The sequence below is a fragment of the Coenobita brevimanus genome, chromosome 85 (assembly GCF_032717465.1).
Source record: "Coenobita brevimanus isolate Jiangsu-jjx chromosome 85, ASM3271746v2, whole genome shotgun sequence".
In the NCBI taxonomy this organism is placed as follows: domain Eukaryota; kingdom Metazoa; phylum Arthropoda; class Malacostraca; order Decapoda; family Coenobitidae; genus Coenobita; species Coenobita brevimanus.
The window spans coordinates 7,763,390-7,786,686 of NC_137038.1; the positions used below are offsets into that span (position 1 = coordinate 7,763,390).

Genomic DNA, 23,297 nt, shown 5'->3' on the forward strand with positions numbered 1-23,297 from the left:
GGAAAATTTATTTGTGAAAGAATACTTAAATGTAAATCGATGACCATAGATGGGTAGTTGCACGCGCGCCAGCGAAGCAAGAGAGGTGTGTTTTGTTCGACGTGTGTTCTGTATATGTCTGTCTCTGTGGGGAAAAAAATACTCAGTTTTTATCCAATGGTAACCAAATTTGGTGGAAAGGTCGAGGGACAGCCGGGGGTTGACCTGTTTTTCTAGAACAACAGATCAAAGGTCAAGGTCACAGTGCCATGCCAAAATTTGATAATTTTTGACTTTAGCTGTATTTATTCGATTTCGACCGAAATTGATGGACGAGCTGAGGGTAATGCAAGAACGAAGGGCTCGATTTTTAAAACGGTCATGGTTACATTACAAGGTCCGAGTTTGGCCCGTGCTTCTGCACGAACAAAATACGTAAAACAGTTCTGATCTAATTTGAACCATACTTGGTGGAAGGATTGAGTTCTCCGCTTATTCCCTCATGACCTGCCCATTCCCTCCACACCTATCCTCACCTCACCCCACCCCACCCCACCCCTGTCCCCTTGCTCTGTAATAGTCCTGTGCTGATGGCTTGGCAGTAGCTTCACAACGCCGCAAAATCCATCACAAAACACAACGACCGCCTCTCCAACATCGTCAACAAATGCTGTCACCACTCCAGACTTTCTCCTTAAACACACTCCCAGGTCGCACTCAACCAATCACACCCTTTGAACGTTTAACTTGTAATTCTTCCAGACTTATGTAAATTGTGTGTGTGTGTGTGTGTGTGTGTGTGTGTGTGTGTGTGTGTGTGTGTGTGTGTGTGTGTGTGTGTGTGTGTGTGTGTGTGTGTGTGTGTGTGTGTGTGTGTGTGTGTGTGTGTGCGTGTGCGTTTTATTCCGGTCTCAAGATTTTATTCATCTTAGGAGTAACTAATCGAGCTGGAAGGGTTAGGTACAGCCCTCATCAGCCACTTAAACAAGGAACAACAGTTGCATCGTGTGGGTTATAGATTCAGCATCAGTTGTATCCGGGCTCAGTAATTCTGAGTCACTCACGTACAGTATTGTTCCTCTAAAACTTTCTCTAAACTCCTCCCTAATATTGTCTCTCTTCTTCCAGGGACACGAGACTGAAGCTGATGGAGCCTCGACCCCCGGCACACATGGAGCGCCTGGCTTCGTAACTGTCCTGGCTTAACCCACCACACCACCACCACACCACATCACCCACACCACCATACCACTCACACACTCCTGTTTATCTTTCACACTTTTTTTTTAAATTCTTCCTTACGCCTTTTTTCCTCTATATTGTCACACTTTTCTTCTTCTCTTATTCTGTCATTCACACACTTGTATTCCTATGCTCTCACATTCTTACTTTTTCCTCCCACATCTCTCTCTCTCTCTCTCTCTCTCTCTCTCTCTCTCTCTCTCTCTCTCTCTCATATCCCTCGTATCAGCCTTCCTCCATCCTTTTCTCCTTGCTCTCACCCATCTCAACCTACAGCCTTCATTCTTCCACCGACCTCTTTTCTCCCTCCTCTTTCACATCCTACCCATTTTCTGTTCTTTATATAAACTCAGCCAGTCCAGTCACCCCAAGACAGCTAGCCACCCCCTTGCAGGAGCACACAGCACCCACACCCACACCCGCACAGATCTCCAGTCGAAGCAAGCCAACACAAACAAGAAATCAAGGAAACAAGAGGACGCAAGCACCCCAAGAAAAATAAAACACGCAGACACCCCAAGATAGAAAACGAAGACACCCCCGAAGAAAATGGAATACGTAAACACTCCAAAAAACTAAAGAGAAGCTAACATGGTGAATTGTGTTTTGAAAGTTAGTGCAGGAAAGGAAATGGGCAAGATATTATTTTTCTTAATTTCTCTCCCAATGAAGTACAGGTATATATGAAACTTTCCTTCTCTCTCTCTCTCTCTCTCTCTCTCTCTCTTTTTTTTTTTTTTTTTTTTTTTTTACACCGTCCAAAATCATCACCTCACAAAAGATTCGTGCACAGGTATTTATTACTATTGTTGTTATGATTCTAGTCTTCGCCCTGAGTTTTTATATATAACCTCTTGATGTATAAAATTTGACTTTTCCTTCAGAAGAAAGGAAAACTGGTATTTGAGATTTTGCATGCGTGCGAAGAATTTGATGGACGTTTTTTGAATGTGACTTGCCATAAGCTTTGGTAATGTGGGCTTGAATTTTTGAACTTTGAAAAGGTTGTGTAGGGAAAGGTTTGATGTGAACCTTAAACAGAATTCTTTTGACATCCATGATAACCTGCATAAACACACAGATGCACACTTACCCAGACACACAGAGACAAACTGAAAAAAAGACACTGAAAAGGTAAGGTAAAAAAAAAAAAAGTTCCACCCCCCCCCCCCCCATTTTCCCCTTTATCCCCCTTGAAACAAAGTCTAAACATTCCTTACCTCCCTAGGAAGTCTCTCTAAAAACAGCTCCCAATTTTAGTGTACCTAGAGAAGGGTTACGTAGGCTTATCTCAGCTCCGTGCCTGCCCTTAGTCCGCAAAAAAATGTAAAAAAATATAAAAAAAAATATCCGTGGCTTTGTATCAGGATAGTCTGGAATAGGCCCGGGGTAGCCAGTGGATGGTCGAGAATGGTTGTGGTGATAATGTACTTCTCACTGTGAATGCTGTACAATTTACTTAATCCAATCTCCGGGCATTGAGAGAGAGTCCTTTAGCGGTCGTGAGAGAGTGTAGGGGAAGGTGGCTGCTTCTGAGACGGTGTTGGAGCCCCTTTGAATAGTCAGCTGCTTCTGGGATAGGTAAACTCCATTGGATAGTTGTTGGCATCTGTTTGTGGACTGTCTTAAGGTCTGGCATTTTCTTTTGTTCCTCAGTCGTACCAAAGATTTTTCTCTGCCGATCTAGTGAAGCTGCAACCAAAGCAAAGGTCCTGATCTCATACTTAAGGGATACTAGAGCTCAGTGGGATCCCAGCCACACGGAAAATGAGACCAAATATAAAAAAAAATAAAAACAGGAATGAGGGCAGGCTCGGCGCAGGCAAGTAGGTTAGGAGAAACTTATTTTTTTGAGCGTACGATACGGCAGATTGAACAAACTTAACTACGCGCTTCTATAGCCCCCCCCCCTTATTCTACCCCCCAGCTCCCCCACAAGACGAGGCCGTTTGTGTCCGTTTGTTCGCATCCGGCAAGACGAAGATCGAGGTGCTCATTATATCCCGTATAAACAATTTGCACCCGGAGTCTTTACGTTTAGCCCAGTGTTTCTCGGATTGTATACAGTAGTTTTAATTTGCCTTTCATTCTTATATAAAAAACATAAAATTACTAAGTACTGTAAGTTGATAGTAACCTTTGGTGTGTCAGTTGATATGAAGCTATGTTTATGGATAGCAATAAACCTTAATTAATGACATGAGGGGCACAGGGGAAATCTGCCTGGTTTAGGAGGGGGGAGGTCGTTGGTGGAAGTCCCTGGGTCCCCTCGATCAATCCCCATCCGCCAGCAGCCCCGTGCCTCCTCCTTGCTTGTATATAGTGACACTATTCTGCTAGTGTTAGAGGAATAATTGATTGTCCATATTTTTCGCCTCTATTCCGTTCCAATATTCCAGTCTTAGTTGTTGATGTTGAGACATAATATTGTATGAGGTACAGTACATATCTAGCCCGGCCCAGGCAGGACCGGGACCGCCCTGCCGCACTTCCTGCCCTTACTTAATGCACCTGTGGGGTCTCGTGAAGACAAACTTGTGTGGGCGGACACGGGGTCACAAGTCCCTTCTTCCCACAGAGTCACCCTCCCCTCCCCTCCCCTGTTTTTCAGAGGGCAGGGCTGTTGTTTGGGGGTAAGGAAAGTTAAAGCCCTCTTCCCCCTCTCAAAAAGAAAGAAAAATCCCCCTCATCCCCAGTTTCCCGAGGGCAGGGCGTGCAGGGCAAGTGCCGTGTCTGTCATGGCTGCTGAATGTGGTATATCAATATCTGTTTTGTCATATTGTAGTGTGTATCATCAGTGTCGGTGTTGATGCAGGCTCCAGGACCCTACCAGGAACCTGCTCGCCCCCTAGTGTAGGCTGGGGCGGCGGTGGGGCGGGGCGGGGCAGACAAGAGACTCTTACCTAGATGACTCTCATCATTTTGGTTTGGATCATATAGTCGTGAGTCAGTGTTTTAGCCAACCCTCAACCTCATTAATGGCTTAAGGGAGGTGATAGCTAAGGCCTCACACCAGAAGAAGACCCTGTTGGTAATTTATGCTTTGCCACACAGAACGATGAACAGTGACATTGTGAACAGTTCTTCGTCTGGCAAGTCTCTGAACTACCACCTAAATACCAGAACAACACGTCTTTGTTCACTGTGAGGCCTGAACAACTTTGATCCAGTCGTGGGTAGGGGTACAAGATGATCAAAAACTCTGGCTCACGATTATACTTGAGGGACTGAGGTATGCACTCTATGTAAGTGTAAGAATGTAATGTCCTATTGAAGTTCCAAGTGGAGGTAGTTCACTGTTATGATAGCAAGTGTAACTCTCAGCCAGTCAGCATATTTCACACCCATTGTGAGAGGAGTTGTCTTCATGATCTCTTGGGACTACTGTACTATCCCACATGATCTCTTGGGACTATTGTACTATCCCACATGATCTCTTGGGACAACAGTACTATCCCAAAGCCCCACATCCCCGCCCCTCCACCCCCCAGAGATCAACCCTCAAGCCCAGGGGAATGTCGGATGTCTGAGGTCGAGAGGGGCAGAGTAGCTCACACACTCACACACGCTGCAGCAATCGTCTGGCCAGGCTTACTTCTCTCTCAACTTTCTCTTTTTTCTCTCAAAGTTCACGTTTTCTCTCATTCTGAACCCCCCTCTGGCCTTCCCCTAGTTCCCTCGCTCGTTTTCTCTCATCTTTCATCCCTTCTTGTTTTCTTTTATTATATATAGTCATTTCCTGTATCATTCTCTCTCATTTTGAATCCCCCCTCCCCCCCTTTTTACTACCTTTTTTTTTTTTATCATGCTTGTTTTTTATGAAGTTGCACCTCATCTTTTCTGTTTTCTGAAGTACGTTTCTGTAAATTCTTTCCTTTACTTATTAATCATTATCTCATGCAGACTACTAAAAGGAAATCTTCAGTTTCAGGGGCATACTATTTCTGTTTTGTTATCCCTTTTCATTGACCCTGCAAAAGTTAGTCTGTTATTCTATTGCAGTGGAATGATTCATATGCCCATCTTATAAAAAAGTTCTTTGATTTTGGCAAGCTATCGAAGGCACTCTTGCACTATAAAACGAAAGTACTTCAAAAAAAATATATATATGGGTTTTGTCTGCTCACATCAGAAGGAGGTATTAGTTTGGTGAAGCATGTTTCTGAAGAGCAGCATTTGTCATCCCAGTTTCTATATATAAATTTTCTTCTCTCCCTGGCCAGTCTCGCTTGTTTTTTGTTATTATATTTGGCAGACGACTTTATCTCGTCCATGCCGTAATGTAGCCAAAGAAAAGATGTTAAAAATACTAAAAAAAGTTGAATATTAAGAAGAAGTAAAGATGAATATATATAAATATAAATATATATATAAATGTATATGTATGTAGGAGGCAGCTTGGACTGTAGTGCTCATAATCCACTGTGATCTAACACTTAACTTTTACCCCCCCACCCCCACCCCAACCCATTTAATGCTGCCTTGTCTCCCCTCTCCCACACAACCCCACCCCACTCACCCACAGACACAGGACACCCTACCCACACCTCCCCCCACTCACTTGCTCCACCCCACACCCACTCCACGCACCTCCCACCCACCTCTCGACCTCAGCGCAGAGACCATCCCCGGCTTGACCAATTCTCCGTCCATTTTGAAAACTGTAGCTGTTATGAGCTCAAGAAGTGATGTTCGTTTTTAGTACATATCAGTAGGCGAGGCGGTTCAGGTGAGAAGATATTTGGTGGACTATTCGGACTACTGCAGTGGAATTGGTTGATTTTCCGGGCAGTGATTGGTGGTAGTTGAGTTAGAGTAGCCGAGGTTCTAGTTGCTTGCTTTGGTTGATTGTCCTGGTAGTTGTGGTTCCTATAACTCCTTGGGCCATTGATCAGCAGAGAGGAATGCTGAGTAAGCCCACACGGCACTGAAGGCTTAACCTGTGTGTGTGCTGCTGAAGGAAGCTTGATATTCCCGGCGAAGACGAGGATAAACTGACTGATAGCTTCGTCATGCTTGCCCGGGTGAAGGCTATGTGTGAGGTAATAGGTTTAGGTCTGTTTACACCTTTGTGCTGTAGTCCAGTTTAAACTTGGATCATTATTTACCAGTGGTATTTGTCTCCATGCCGGTTCTCCTCTGGTTTTCAATATACTAAAAAAAAATATACAGTATAAAAGACGTTTTAGACTTACGGAAGCTTCTCATCTGAAACACTTGCCACAGGGTAGTTCTAGAGGGCTTTTGAATCATGTTTTTGCCTCTAACTAGAGATTTGAAGTGAACTTAAAATTTAGACTAATGGAATCAAGTTTCTAGATCCGGTGTAATTCCTAATGCTAGTAATGGTTTTCAGTGCCATTTTAATACAGTTTGCCACTCTAGAATTGCCCCATGAATCTCTGCCTTACAAGATGAAAACGAAGACATTTTTTAAGGGAACGTTTTGTGTTGGTAGTTTCTTATACAGATGGTGGAACAATCCATTGGTTTGTGGAGGGTACTACTCTAGCTGTCAAGTCAAGCTGTGTTCTTGTGTTTGTGTCCAGATGATACTTAAAGCAAAAAAAGTGACGTTCGTTTTTTGTACATTAGCTGTGCTTTTTCCTTCCCCTTCCCCTTACCCCCAAGTGATATGGCTACAAGTAAATGGGCTTTTTGCTTAGGCTTATTTCCAGATATAAACGATCTTCTTGTTTCTCTAATTGTAAGAAGACAATTTATATTTTCCCGATATTTTTGGTCTTAATTTTGATATGGAGGTCAGTATAGCTTTCCGCCGCGTTTTTTCGTCAACAGTTTCCCTGAACGTTATATCGCCTACTAAGTGTGTCGTAGCATCAAGTGACCTTTCGAAGTGAACAATATTTTTTGCCAGTGCTTGTCTACCCACCACTCCAGTGCGGGGACCTTGGCTGGGAACTGGCCGACCTCACCTCACGAAACTCCCACGTACTACAGAACCCATGTGAAGCAACCTCGCCTAGGCCATCAATTTATAGATTTCCGTGTCATGCAAATTTGAGGCTTAGCTTAATATTACCTGTAAGTGACTATACCTGACCTCAGTTTTGCACAGAGTCGAGTTTTCGTGTGTCCAAGATTTTAGGCTTGTATTAGGTAACAGATTCATACTTTGCAGGGATTTATGATATTTAGAATCTGAATCTGTGCAAACTTGAATCTGAACATTAGCAAGCTTGAATATAAATCTGCGCAAGCTTGAGTATGCATTTGCACAAGCTTGAGTCTGAATCTGCCCAAGCTTGAGTCTGAATTTGCGCAAACTTGAATCTGAATCTGTGCAAACTTGGTTCTCTGTATAATATTGGACCACAGCGTTTCGAAGCTTGGTCAGCTTTGTCTCTGAACCACACTCATATCCTGGACTCACCGTTGGATAGGTCACTTATGCTCAAATTAGGTGAAGTTGTAGAATACCTAGCAGGAAGCCAACAAGTGTTCTGTCTGGTTGGCTGCAGTTGTAAGCATTTCAGTAATATTCTATGCTCAACTCTGGCATAAATGAGACAAAGAGTTCCAAGGTATGAATGTGATTCTGAGACTTTCGGAAATTTACTTAAAGTTAGCTTCTTGTTGCATAATGCTGTAAGTGGGGAATTTGTGACTGTGAAATAATGAGAAGCATATTTTGACAAACTTTCTCGATTGCCTTTTTGTAATATTTATAGTATGTGTATTTCTTCCAAATCCTTAAATATTCCATCATAACAATACTGTAACCAATAAATCTGGATAGTTTGTGCTGCTTAGTAGCGCTAAAGATTATTGCTTGCCTAATTCTTGATCTAGATGGAAGTTTGTTGTTAACGCTAGCCTTGTTCAACGTACTAAAGTCAGTTTTCAGGTTTGTAGCTTAGATCGGACTGTGAGCAATAATATTTGTATTGTTTATTAATTTAATGCATTACCATTCAATGCCTTCTAAAGTTTATTCTTTTAACATTAGATCAGTGCAGGCCAATAGGGGTCAAGTGTTAACAGTTGCTACGCTGTTTACATTAATGCCTATCATTGTCGTATTGGGCAAAATAACTTCTTTGTCGTCAATGTAACAGTCAGCACTGGAGTATGAGCTGTTGCTGTATGTTATGTTCATGTCAGTTTGTAATTATCTGATGAATTTTCATTGATATTGTGAGGTCAGCCATGGCCCAGCTTTGGCAACCCTGTACCCAAACACAGCAGTGGGCTTGTGTTGGCAATACTGTTTGGACAGCAGACTAGGTACTAAGTAAACAGTCAGAAAATAGCAGATTAAAACATAGAAACGTTGTCAGCAGTTCAGTAATCAGCGAGTTAAAAAAGAAAATTGTTAGTATACAGTGAGTACCTAGTGATGTATTCGTGGTATATTCACCCAAGAAACGCCTAGTTTGCTGTTCCTATTTTACCTCAGTGAGTTGGAAGTTCTGTGGCAGGGAACTGGTTGTTGCTGACTGCCCCCCTCCCCCAGCCCCTCCCCCCATAGCCCTTCCCTAAGTTAATGTTAGTCGTATTATTGAGTGATTTTTCTGGTGCAGATAATTTGGTTGTTGATTTGTGCATCTCGACCTGAATTTTGAGGGATTTTGCATGATGGCTGACACAAAAAGAAAATGATAGTCATAGGTTAGTGTTAAAAATGATCTGACTGTTAAAACATATCATGGAGAATCTTTAATGTGAGCTTAAGTAATCAGAGACTTTATTGCATATCATAAATTTTTAGGTACTGCCGGCTTAGCATAATCAGAGTTCTGATCAGATACTTTACTGGGATAACGACATTACGGTGCAAAGTACAAATTGAACATGAAGTAACTTCAAATATTTATGTAATATTGTTATTACTCTGCATTTGTTACAAGGCAATATAAGGTTAATAGCACATATCAGTCCTTTAAAAAAATATTGTACTTAAAACATCTGAAGGCATCTGGCAGTCTTATGCGTACAAAATACTAATTTTGTGGCTCTGCTGCAGAGCACTTGTAAACCACTAACAGTTGCATCAAACTCAATACCTAAGTTACTCCAAAGATGACCTACTAACCAACTAACCCCAGAAGTCATAAGCGATAAGTTGAACGACAGGTCAGTGTACTTAAGTGACGCTGTAAGTACTGTAACACATCACTGCAGTTGGCATGTTCGTAACTTCTTTACTTAGTCGATTTATTTTGATTTTTCCATTCTTGTTGTCACTTGATGATTTATTCAGCTAAAGGGAGAAGTCCTTGCAGTGAGAGGATCAGTGAAGTATCTGCTGAGGCTCTCCTAAGCTGAATATAAATATTTAAGAGATGGCAAGTACGGAATTGAAAAACTAGATCGTCAAGCTGAAGGAGTTGAATAGAACATCACTGTACTAATGTGACACTACAATTAGCAGGTCAGTGTACTTATGTGATGCTTTATGGAGGCATCATCATGTTTAAGTTTCATTTACTAAGTCCTTCATGTCTAGGTTGTACTGTATTTAATTTTGTAGGCTGTAAGTCCAGAGAATTTTATTTTTAAGAAGAAAAAATGCTATTATGTATCGTTATTTTGTAGACTTAAGTAGGTAATTGTATCTATCTTCTGTAATAATTGAAAAAGAGGAGGTTGTTCATTTTTTGTATTTCTGTACTTAAACGAACAGAAAATCCCCATTATTTTATTCTGTTATATGAGGTGTGGATAGTACTCCCTTTTTTGTATTTAAGAACCATTTCCCTCCAGTAGTTTTTTGTAATATGTAGTTATTACAAATCCCTGTATCATTGTTTATTATGGTAGCTTTGTAACTATTAAGTCATGACAGATTGCTTTATTTTTTTGCATTTAAGTTATTCTCGGTCGTTTGTGATACTATTTAAAAGACCAAGTATTTCCTTACCAAAGCTTTCACCGTTCATTTATTATTCTCAGCATTGGTATGATAAGTTTGGTTCGTCATAACTGGCAGGAAAATTACTAACCCAAAGTAATACGTAATCCCAAACACTGTACTGTATATTCATGAAATGTAATACAGTGCTTGACTAACATTCCCTTACCTTTTATCTGTAATGAATATATTGTTTGTTTAAATGTATTATTTATAGAACATTCCATTATTGTATGTAATATATAGGTTTGGCTAATAATCCCTGGCATTTGAGTTGATAAAAAGGCTTTATTTTACCGAAGGAAAAGTTATGTTAAAGTGATATTTGTCAACAATTTCATGCATTAAATTAACTCAGTAATTTTACTGTAACACTTCATTGTAAATTTGAGACAGTGGAGGTAATTCTCTCGTCCATTACAATTATCATGTGTTTTTGAGATGTTTTGCTGCCTTACACTTTTGCTATGCCTTATACAGTACCGTACATTACATTCTGCAGACTTTTACCCAGCCCAAGTTATTTCCATACCCAAGTTTATAATGATTTTTTTTTTTCCTGATACCTAGGTTGATATTGATGTTTTCCCATACCTAATTTAGTTAACCTTAGCCATTCCTTCCCGTTGTGTTGTCCCCATCATTAGCGTAGTGAGGCGGCAACTGGTGTAGTGTGGCGCGGACCTCTTGTCATGTCTTAATAAACTATATCATATCTGTTTAGGGTCCAAAGGAGGGGAAATAAAACTTAAATAGTGAAGAAATTTGCCTGGTTTTATTATAGTTCCTTATGACATAAACTTGGTCCATAATAACAAACGCTGTGGTGGTTGTTTTTACCTAACCCTTATGTCCACCGAGCAGACCCATTGACCACAGGTAGGCAGCTTTTGTGGGGCCGTCCTTCAGGTACGATACAGCACATACTCCGTGTAGGGTTGTTACTGAGCAAGGACAAATATACCTGGACATCCATTTTGTGGGAAGAAGTATATAGCCATCCATCTGTGGTAAGAATACATTTTAATTATCATTTTGTGCTGCATGTGGTAGGTGGGGGCGCTCACCATCCACTCACTCGATGTAGTGCTGCTCTCGGGTGTCTGCCCTTTCCTTTCCTCTCTCTCCATTCCTTCCTTCCTCTTCTGTCTTTCTTTAATTCTTTCCTCGTCCTTCTGCCTACGGGTGACTTTATACTCCCTCTTTTGTCTTTCATTCTTTCCTCTTCCTTCTGCCTATGGGTGAGTCTACACTGAGTGACAAGCCTAATGGTTTCCTGTACACCAGGAAACCATTTACTATGCTGGGTGGTAACCATATAACCAAATTATGGCACCTGGTGGTTTGGTGGGTAATTACAGCACTCCAATCGGATTGAGCCGGTGAGGGTTTATATCCAAGGGATGGTTGGAGTTATTGCTCATGTAATGCCACTCAGGGACGAGTGAGGCTGGTCACTCATCTTAAATGTCAGGACCAGATTGCCTAGCCCCAGGCTTCTACGCTTCTCATGGGGCAACGTAGAATTGGATGATGGATGGATGGATGGATTTTGTGTTGTAGTGTTTGGCTCGGTTCCATTTTTGTTTAATCCGTTTAGAAAATAAGTTCCAGTTCTATGTGTGTGTGTGTGAACAGAGAGAATGTGTCTTTCTTTATTCAGTCATCATCCCGCCCCTTTTTCTCACCTCCAGATGCAGTGAAGTAGGGTCTAAAAAGGAAAAGGAAACAGAGTGGGGAAACTACTCAATAGTATACCCAATGAAACGAGCCACATCCATTCATTCGCCATTCAAACCCCCGGACTCGTGGCTCCATCTGATGGATTCACCTTTTCATATACAGTTGTGTAATTAATTATCACACACAAGTCATTCCGACGACTGTCAATTTATGAAAGGGACGTCAAACCTTTCCCATGCACCCCGTACATCCAACCACCTCCATTCCTTATCAGTTCCTGAGAGATTCGTCAGTTTCCATACCTCGTTCTCGCATACTCATTCATTAGATCTGTCAACCCTCTTGGCCTACATGCCTCCTCACACCTTCAAGCTCATTCACAGATGCCCTTCTCACCACCCTATATACCCATGCTCTCTATATATCCATACCACCTAAGCCTCTTGTCCACAGACTTCCTCACTCCGCATCTTTCATGAATCACATTATTTCTCATCCTATCCTCTCCGTACTCCACACACATTTCTCAAGAGCTTCATCTCCACCACTCTAAGCCTTGATTTTTTGTTTCCATGCCATACCGGAGCCTCAGTTATTTTAGTGCAATCCTGTCGAAGCTTCCACGCTCAGACTTGTGTCAAGGCCTTCATAGCACCAGTAATTTTTCTTCCCTTTGGCACTCTACTTTTCACTTCCTTTTTTCTATCACAACACCAACGTTCCATTCATCTACTTTTCACTTCCTTTAAACATCTGCCTTTTCTTTTTCTGCACCAATGAAATTAATCTCTCAGTTATTCACTCACAAGAACAACACACTGGGGGGTCACCTCTCTCAACAACAACCTCTTAACTCTTTATCTACGGTAACTTTAAAGGCACGAAGCTTACAGACAATAATTATAAAACCACACCAGTCTACATAGTTACTATGTACTGTACCTGCCTACGTACTGCATGGATCTGAGGCACTTTACCCTTCGTCTTTCATTATTTTCTTCATCATTCTTTTACTCGAGTTATTCTCTCATAACCCCACCCATATAAATATTGAACAGCCATGGAAATGAATACAGTGTTCCCTGCTAAATGTAATCCTAATATTTGAACTAAGTCGAAGAAAATGACCGGTACAGGCACCTGTGACGGTAGGCGACGTGGGATTTCATTTATTGTGGCTGGTTGAAAATACTTCTACCTTTATTTAGTTGAATGAAAGATCAGTAAGGGTACGTCCACACCAAGGTTACGTAACCTACTTAACAGTAACATATTACTGTGACAAGGTTACACGAAGTTACTGCACGTTCCGTAACATTGTCAGGAACATTATCACACATCCAGTGGTAGCTGTGGACTAGTTACAGAACTCCATAAATGTTCCAGAACTGTTTCGAAACATACCATAACATGTTACTGTAACCTTGTTCTGTAACACAAAGTTACGGAATATTCGGCAGTGTGGACATAACCTAACATTATCTGATCTTATATATCAATCAATCTATCTATCTATCTATCTATTGCCAGACGCCTCAACCCCTTACGGGATGGCCACAAACTAATCGCCTCCACGTCGCCCTGTCCCTCACCATTTCACTGCCCTTCTCCCAACTCACACCCCCCTCCCTCATATACCTCTCCACCCATCCCTACATCTCATCCTCGGCCTCCCCCTCCCTCTCCCTCCCTCCACCTCACTCACATACTCTTCTCGTCAGTCTCTCACCCTCCATCCTCTCCACATGGCCAAACCACCTCAGTGTGTTCCTCCTAATGCTTCCTATCACATCCACATCCACACCACAACGCTCCTTTATATCCTCATTTGTCAGCCTGTCTCTCAATGTGACTCCACAGACTCCTCTTAAATAACTCATTTCCACTGCTCTCACTCTTGACTTGTGTCCTTCCAACAACGTCCAAGCTTCACTTCCATACGTTAGAGTTGGTATCACAATACTGTCATGTAGTAACTTTTTCACTTCCATGCTCACTTCCCTGTTTCTTATCACTGCCTTCAAGGTACCAGCAACCTTTCTTCCTTGTTGTACCCTTTCATGCACTTCACCCTCCAAACTTCCATCCTTACTCATCACACTACCCATGTACTTAAACGTACTCACATTTTCCATTTCCTCACCATCCAACCTCACTGTACATTCACTGACTTCACCTTTCTCAAAGACCATCATTTTACTCTTCCGTGCATTCACCTTTAGATTCCGTTTCTTACACACTCTCCCAAACTCATCCACCAAGCCTTGCAGCTCCCCTTCGTCTTCATTCAACAACACAGTATCATCTGCAAACAACAGTAAAGGGTGTTTCCAAACACTACCCTCTCTCATTAGGGCCACTCCAACATCCACTGCCACCCCATCCATGTACAGATTGAACAACCATGGAGACATGACACATCCCTGTTTCAACCCAACCTTCAAAGAGAAAAATTCACTCAGTTTATCAACTACACTCATTGCAACCTTAGCACCATCATACATACTCTCCACAGCATTCAACAACTTCCCATCTACAACATATATTCTTAATACTTTCCACAATCCTTGTCTATCCACCCTGTCATATCCCTTCTCCAAATCCATGAAAGCCGCATACAACTTCTTTCCCTTCTCTAGAAACTTTTCCACTAAAGATCTAAGAATGAATATCTGATCTACACAACCTCTCCCCTTCCTAAAACCTCCTTGTTCTTCTCCAACTAATTCCTCTGTTCTTTCCCTAACTCTGTCAATAAGTATCCAACCATACGCTTTTCCTATTACACTAAGAAGACAAATGCCCCTGTGATTACCACACACTTCTTTTTCCCCTTTTCCTTTGTACAAGGGAATAATTATACCTGACTTCCAATCCTCCGGGACTCTACCTTCCTCCCAGGCCAATCTGCACATCTTCCACATCCATTCTACTACTATCTCTCCCCCATGCTTCAGCATTTCACCACACGCTCCATCAATTCCTGGGGCTTTCCCCAATTTGACTTTCTTCAATGCTTCCACAACTTCTATCCTACTGATTTCTTCCTATCTTCTCACCTCCCTCCTTCTCCCAGCCATTCCCCAGCCGCTTATACTCGCATTCCTTCCATCCTGTATGTTCAACAATTCCTTAGTGTTCTCTCCATCTGCTCACTTTTTCTCCCTTCTCCACTAGTAATCTACCATTTTTATCTTTCACTCCCCTGCTAACTTCACTTCCACCCTGTCTTACTCTTTTCACCTCTTTCCAGAACATTTTCTTACAGTCCCTCCACTTTACTGTACACTCAAGTTCCTTCCAAATTCCTCATCCACTCTCTTCTTAGTCTCTCTCTTACTAAACTTTTCACCTCTCTCTTCCTTTCTACATATAACTCTCTCTTCCGCCTCTCAACTTCTTCCATGCCCCTATTTCTCATCCATTCATTGTATGCTTTCTTCTTTTGTGCCACAGCCTGTCTCACCTCTTCATTCCACCATGCTGTTCCTTGCACCCACCTTCGTCTTCTCTTCATCCCACACACCACATCACATGCTGCACATATTTCTTCTGTATATATATCCTGCACACACCTTCCACTTCCCCCATCTGCTCCAATTCGTATTTACCCAATCATTCCGCTACTTCTCTCTTATATTCTGCCATTTTCTCATCCTCTTGTAACTTTTCCACTCTCCTTGCAACTACTCCTTCTTCCCGTCCTTCCCTTCTTCTATTTCTTCATGCTGCTTGAATCTTGATACTGGCCACCACCAATTAAGTAGTGGTCAGAAAGTCCACTCCCCCAACCTCTACAAGCTCTTGCATCCATTACACATCGTCGCATCCTTTCATCCACACACACATAATCAATCATTGCCTTCCTTTCATTCAGTTCACCACCCACTCTTCTCATCACTCGCCATGTATACCTGTGGATCATTTTGTGCCTGAAGAGGGTATTGGCTATCACCAACCCCCTCCCGGCACAAGTGTCCACTAACGCACTGCCATTCTCATCTATCTCAGCAGGCACACCCCACTCACCAACTATTCCATCCACCTTCACATTCCCTACTTTACCATTCATATCACCGATCAAAAACACTCTCTCATTCCTTCCAAACTTTTCCATCCACACTTCCACATTTGTCCAGAACTCTTCTCTCACTCTGCTTGCACGATCTTGCGTTGGCGCATACACGCACACAATCGCCCACATTTGTTTTCCAACTTTCAATCTTACCCACACAATCCTTGACCCAACTGATCCATACTCTCTTATGTTCTTCCATCTTTTACTCACAATACACACGCCTTCTTTTGCCCTCTCATTCTCACCTACTCCTGCACATATATCCCATCCATACTCCCATTCTCTCACACTTTCTCCTCTCCATTTAGTTTCAGTTACTCCACATACATCCACTTTTGCACCCTCAAGCACCTGGACAATCTCTCTCTCTTTCACCTCATCATTCGCACCGCTTACAGTCCGTGTTGCGATCCGTATCACGTCCACTGTCCGGTCCTTGGTCGTCATCTTTTGGTCAGTCCTTGTCCGAGGCTTCTTGTTCGTTTTTTTTAGTTAGCTTTTTTCCGGGGAGGGGCACTAACCCTCCGCCAACTCTTTTAGATGCCTCGTACGACAAGCAGGGATACTGGGGGAGTATTCTTGAAAAAAGACCCTACCCTCAGGGGGTGTGTACTGTTTATATCACAGGTATTATTTTCATTATAATGTTTGTACCATAAATAAACCAACATTGATTGAGATGTTCATTATTGTAAAGATATACAGAATATATACATGATCAAGGAACAGCTGACAGAGTATGTGTGGCTAAGCAGTGATTACATGAGCTTCGTCATAATGATCATAAGTTAGTGTGTACCTGAGAGGAAGTACCGTTGAAAAGGCGGGAACTCTTATCGCACTGCCTTAGAATTTCCAAGTGTTTAAACAAGGTAAACAGTACAGCATTCGTTTTGGTTATGTTTCCCCAAATATATCAGTATAGAAAACTAGCTATGCTGAAATAAGAAAACCTGGCCTGCTGCATGATCCAGCATCTCCAGTAGGACGGTAGGACCTGAGAGTAGTCCAGTATTGCAATAGGTAACTCATGCACTATGATACAGATGTCTTAAATCTACCTTCTTTTATTTTTAACCTTTGGTAATCGTTCTTTTGGTAAATTTGTATGTTTTGACAGTCAAGATTATTCTGATTTATCTAACCTGGTCTAACCTTACCCAGCTTAGCTAACCTAATTAAACTACTGTAATGACCAGTCAAACCTAACAACCCTAACAGGTAACCTAACCTAATTAAATTAACCAGACCAGTCAAACCTATTTACCCTAACAGGTAACCCAACCTAATTAAACTAACCTAACTAGCCTAAGTGAAGGGCGTGACTGTCTGAAACTGCAGTAATACCATTCTTTCTATACATTTTTCTTATATTTCATTTATTTCTACATTTTTTTTATTTTTTTTTAATTGTGCTTTCATAATTTTCACACATGCTGGGATAGGTTGCCTTGATTAATTAACTACCGTACCGTAATCTAATCTTCTTACGTTTTTCCAGTCTTAGGCCTGGAGACTCAGGTCAAACCTAATAAGAGAAGGCAAAACAGGGGTTATTTTGGGGGGTAAATATTAAGTTTCAACGTATAGGCTATGCCAGTACTTGACAATAGATTTATGAGCTTCCTGTGGTATCTGATGTGATTCACATGATTTTTGCCTAAATTTCCCCGAAAATAACCAGTTTCTGAGATTAGCATTACCCCCTAACTTGTAACCAGTAATGGTGGGAATTAAAGATGCAAATGGAGTTCAACAAGTCATTTTAGACATTAATCTACCTTCACCCTTATTTACCTAACCTTGACCTGTGTACTGTAATTCATTTCAAACCAAGGCCAGCTCTAGCCTTCCCTTAGTCGTTGGCCTCAGTTGCTGTTCAGTATACCACATGATGCTGTGTGTCTTAGTGTCGCAGATGCCAGCTGTTTCTATGTGTTATATATGAATTCAACATCTCCAACAGTTTCTGATGGAGTGTCATGAAAGATTAGGTGTTTGTATAGGTTAACAACACCCACAGTAATTGGGGAATGTTTGGACTGAAATTTAGTATACTGTATATGCTAATTTTTAGAAGTCCACTCACAGTTTTACATTCAGATTTTTTTGCTGATGCTGTATTCATTTATTTAGGTAAATGTATTCTTTACATGAAGGAGCAGAAAGACCTTACCAGTTCATTTCATATTCCTTCAGTTTGTTTTCTGTATTTTTCTGACTTTTTAGGGTGGTGTATTACTTTTTCCTGCTGAAAATTATCCCACCTTGTTATAATCATGGTGTTCCTTAAGCCATACGTACAGTGGTTTGTTTCTGACCTAATGAAAGAAACTTATTCAGATGTACTCAAAGGTGGATTTCATTTCCCATATCCCAGCTGGAATCAAACAAGAGTTGTCACAGCAAAATGTAGCAAAAAACAACGGGGAGACAAACTTAACTGTAGAAACATTTATTTACCAATCCAGAAAAATACACTGGTAACAGACTATCAGGAAGAGGAAGAACTGATTTGGGAAGGTGCTTCTACTGCTTAAAGTAGAGCATATGTTTACCCTTTTTTTTTTTTTTTTTTTTTTTTAAGTCTAATCACAAGTGACACCTAACAGACCCCACCTCCCCAGAAATTTCAGCACCTCAGACCAATATGCAAAGCCAGAGAAGAAGTGTCAGTTGCATTAATAAACCCACAAAAAAAACTTACTGATACTGTATCTTGTGAGATTAAGTTTGGAAAATAAAACTAAAGCAGGTGGATTCATTAATTTCTTTCTGGATAGCCTCTGATATTTTATGAAAACTTAGGGCAAGTTAAAAGTAAAAGAAAATAATGTTGGAAGCAATGTAGGAAGAAAGAAAAGAAACTTAACAGTAAGAATGTGAAACAAGTTAATGTGTTTTGGCAGTTTAGTCACAACAAAAACTGTCACCACCTTAATGTATTTCTCCTAACACTTTCTTTCACCTCCACATCCACACCACAACATTCCTTCACATCCTCATTTGTCTGTCTCTCCATGTAACTCTACATGCAAAATACTAAACAAAGCAGTTGCAATGGACAAGCCATAGAGAATTGTGTTCATCAATATCGTCATCCATACTTCTTCCTCCCATCAAAGGATGGGGTAAGGTAGTGTTGAGAGTGCAAGAGAAAGGACAAAATAGGAGAAATTAACCAGAAGTGTTCCCTTTTAAATGGGCCACACAGTCATTACTCACCATTCAAGCCTACGGACTCCTGACCCCACCCCACAGGCATAAACTTCCACACTCAAGTACTTCATACCTCCTTTGAGCTGGAGTCAGTCCAATGACTGTCACTGCAATGGAGAAAAATGGATGCCAAACCCTCAGTATACACTCCACTGTACAAAATACTACAGATCGGCTCGATCCAATGTCAGTTCCCTAGCCTCATCACCTTCCATATTATGCTTTCTCACACACTCGATTTCCGGTACTTCTTTTCTTTTACTTCTTCTGTCTGTCTATTGCCAAATGCCTCAGTCCCATAAGGGATGGCCACAAACAAATTGCATTGCCTCCATGTCGCACTATCCAATGCATTTCACTGTGCTGCTCCCATCTCACACCCCCCTCTTTCATATACCTCTCCACTCCATCCCTTCATTTCATCCTCATCCTCCCTCTCCCTCTCCCCCCCTCCACTTCACTCATATACACTTTCCTCTCTAGTCTTTTGCTCTCCATCATCTCCACATGGCCAAACCACCTCAGTGTATTTCTCCTAACGCTTTCTATCACATCCACTGCCACACCTCAGTGCTTCTTCACTTCATAATTTGTCAGTTTTCCTCTCCACGGAACTCCACATGCTCCTCTCAAATAACTTATTTCCACTGCTCTCACTCTTGACTTGTGGCCTTCCAACAAGGTCCAAACTTAATATCCATACGTTAGAGTTGGTATCACAATACAGTACTGTCATGCAGTGACTTTTTTACTTCTATGCTCACTTTCTTGCTCCTTATCACTGCTTTCAAAGAACCAGCAACCTTTCTTCCCTGTTGTACCTTTTCAAGCAGTCCACACTCTAAACTTCCATCCTTACTCATCACACTACCCATGTCTTTAAATGCACTCACATTTTCCATTTCCTCCTCATCCAGCCTCACTGTACATTCAGTGGCTTCATTTCTCTCGAAGACCTTAACTTTACTCTTTCCTACATTCACATTTAGATTCCGTTTCTTACACACACTCCCAGATTCATTCACCAAGCATTATAGTTCCCCTTCGTCTTCACTTAACAATACAGTATCATCTGCAAACAGCAGTACAGGAAGTTTCTAAACACTGCCCTCTCTCATTAGGGTTGCTCCAACATCCACTGGCCTACCTTTTATCCTCTTTTATGATACCATCCATATACAGATTGCACAACCATGGGGACATCATCATGACACATCCCTGTTTCAATCCAACATTCAAATAGAAAAATTAACTCAGTTCACAATCCACGCATACAGCAGCCGTACCCCTCTCACACATACTCTTCACGGCATTCAGCAAGTTCCTATTTACTCCATATATTCTTAATACTTTCCACAATCCTTGTCTGTCCACCCTGTCATATGCTTTCTTCAAATTCTTGAAGATCGCATACAATTTCTTTCCCTTCTCTAGCAACGTTTTTACTCGAGAGCTAAAAATGAATCTCTGATCTACACAACCTCCTCCCATCCTAAAACCTTCCTGTTCTTCTCCCAACTAATTCCTCTGTTATTTCCCTAACTTTGTCAGCAAGTATCCTATCATATACTTTTCCCATTACACTTAGAAGACAAATGCCCCTATGATTACCACACACATCTTTTTCCCCCTTTCCTTTTTACAGGGGAATAATTATACTAAATTCCAATCCTCCAGGACTCTACCTTCCTCCCAGGTCAATCTGCACATCTTTCACATCCATTCTACTAGTCTCTCCCCCATGCATCAGTATTTCACCACACATTCCATCAGTTCCTGGGGCTTTCCCCATTTTGACTCTCATGATTACTTCCACTACTTCTGTCCTGCTGATTTCTTCCTCTCTTCTCACCTCCCTTCTTCTCCCTGCCATTCCCCAGCCACTTATACTCACATTCCTTTCATTTTCTGTGTTCAACAATTCCTTAAAGTGTTCCCTCCATCTGCTGACATTTTCTTCCTTCTCCACTAGCAATATACTATTTTTATCTTTCACTCCCTGACTTACTTCTATATCACTGTTGAACTCCGTTTACCTCTTTCCAGAACATTTTCGTACATTCTCTCCACTTTACACTCAAATTCCTTTCAAATTCCTCATCCACTCTCTTCTTACTCTCTCTTACTAATCTTTTCACCTCTCTCTTCCTCTCTACATATAACTTTCTCTCCCATCTCTCAGCTTCCTCCACGCCCTTGTTTCTCATCCACCCAGTATATGCTTTCTTCTTTTGCGCCACAGCCTGTCTCACCTTTTCATTCCTTCTTCCTCTTTATTATCATCATCATCATTGTTGTTGTCATTGTCATCAAAGTAGCTAGTAATAGTTGCAACCCCAGGCTCATCTGGACATGACACCAGTGGACTGCAAGAAATCAGTTGATTCAGCATTAATACTGCAAGTTCTAAAGTCATAATAAATTTGAAACAAGTTATGTCATAGTGCTGTATGAGATATGAACATAGCCTGACTGATTCTTTTGTTATGCAAGCGCAGTTTATTTAATTATCAGCATATACTCAAACACCAGATGCTGAAGAGGAGCCCACATGTGATGGCACTGTACACCTTGAGTGGAACAGTGTAACTGCGATCCAGGATTCAAACCTCCTCATATTTCCCTGCACCTCTCCATGGGGAAGGTCCTTGGCCTGACCCATTTAAGGTGCTGTGCCACAAGGAGATGCTAGTTCCCTTCAAGGTGTATTTACTGTACTGTACCTGTAGGACAGTCCCACAGAAGCAGTTGCTTACCTGTGATCAACAATTCTGCTTGGTCAAACAGAATGGGGATAAGCAACAACAGCTGAGGTGCCTACATTAGCTACGTACAGTATGTCGTTGACTGTGCCAGTGTTGTACAGTTCTTTTCAAGTGGCAGTACTCCATTTCTTTCAGGCCTGTCAGCCATGAGAACCAACAGCAACACACGCATCAGTGGCTCATCTGTGGTGCTGGTGCCGTATAAGGCAATCCATGTAGAAAAGTACCACCGTTGGATGGAATCTCCGTATCTTCGTGAATTGACAGCTTCCGAGCAATTGACCCTAGAGGAGGAGTATAATATGCAACAGTCTTGGCTTGAAGATGAGGACAAGTGTACTTTTATTGTTTTGGATCATAAGATCTTTACTGAGAGTGATTCTGAGGTTGAGGCCATGATTGGTGACACTAACCTATTTCTAGTGGACTCAGAGAATCAGAAATATGCAGAAGGGGAGATAATGATTGCGGAAGAAGCTTTTCGAGGTCAGGGACGGGGCTGGGAGGCCATGTTGCTAATGTTTAGATATGGAGTTGAAAATCTTGGATTAACACATTACCAGGTAAAGATTGGACTAACAAATGAACCAAGCATCAAGATGTTTAAAAAGATGCGATTTACAGAGACAAGTCGCTCAGATGCTTTTCAGGAGGTGACGTTAGAAGTGGAGGTGGATGAGGATTGGAAGACATGGCTTACTGAAAACACCATGAGTTACACATGCCTCACACATACTGAGTGTTATGAATAATTAAGTGTCAGAATTATGAAATAGCTATCTTTTTATTACTGAACTATTCTATTTCTCACTATTTATCTGTCTATCTGTCAATAACCAGACTCCTTGATCCTGGAAGGGGTGGCCACAAATGAATTGCCTCCCTGTCACCCTGTCCTCTGCCATCAGGATGCCATTTGTCCAATTCACCCCTTCATCATTTGTATAACCTCTCCACCACATCCCTTGATCTCATCCTCAGTCTCCCCCTTCCCTTCCCCCCCCCTCTGCATTCACATGACTCTATGCTCTCCTAGTCAGTTTCTCATTCTCCATTCCATACACATGGCCAAACTATCTCAGGGCACTTCTAATTCTTTCCAGCACATCATCATTAATATCACAATGCCCCATCCTTTCTCATTTGTCTGTCTGTCATGCTACTCCACATTTCAAATTGCTCATTTTGCATTTCACTTTAATTACTATAATATTGTGCACACTTAACCATATGTCATACTGAAAACAGCTGTTAGAAAACTAATTTTTTTCTTACTGCAGATCTACAGTATTTTCAATGTAATTACTTTGCTTAATAAAAGCTGAATAATTATGTATTTAACACCAGATGTGTAATTTCTCCATTTATTTTCCATCCAGCTTTTGGAGGCAGCCCATTAGAACTCCTTATATTCAAAGGGAAAAATGGGTGAGTTTTTGTTCTCCCTGATCCCTGG

General features: G+C 41.5%; 3 protein-coding genes across 3 annotated transcripts in view; all 3 read left to right on the top strand.

Annotated features, from left to right (window-relative positions):
* Nucleotides 1-1,185, top strand: part of cpo (RNA-binding protein) — a 52,745-nt gene extending 51,560 nt beyond the window's left edge. The window contains 1 exon segment of the mRNA XM_080280533.1: nt 1,108-1,185. Coding sequence (XP_080136659.1) covers nt 1,108-1,185 — 78 coding nt within the window.
* A 15,527-nt stretch (nt 1,186-16,712) lies between these two features.
* On the top strand, nt 16,713-22,593 carry Mnat9 (microtubule-associated Nat9). Its single transcript, XM_080280564.1, has 2 exons — nt 16,713-16,729; nt 21,977-22,593. Exon 2 carries the CDS (start codon nt 21,988-21,990, stop codon nt 22,591-22,593), a length of 606 nt encoding a protein of 201 aa, XP_080136690.1. The 5' UTR covers nt 16,713-16,729; nt 21,977-21,987.
* Nucleotides 22,594-23,218: 625 nt separating this feature from the next.
* Nucleotides 23,219-23,297, top strand: part of LOC145410359 (uncharacterized) — a 34,744-nt gene continuing 34,665 nt past the window's right edge. Inside the window, exon 1 of the mRNA XM_080280505.1 lies at nt 23,219-23,269. The gene's annotated coding sequence lies outside the window, so the exon portion shown is untranslated. The remainder of the gene's footprint in view (nt 23,270-23,297) is intronic.

What these genes read in the sequence shown, in the direction of transcription:
- Mnat9 (XM_080280564.1), top strand. Translation starts at nt 21,988, where the DNA reads ATGAGAACCAACAGCAACACACGCATCAGTGGCTCATCTGTGGTGCTG.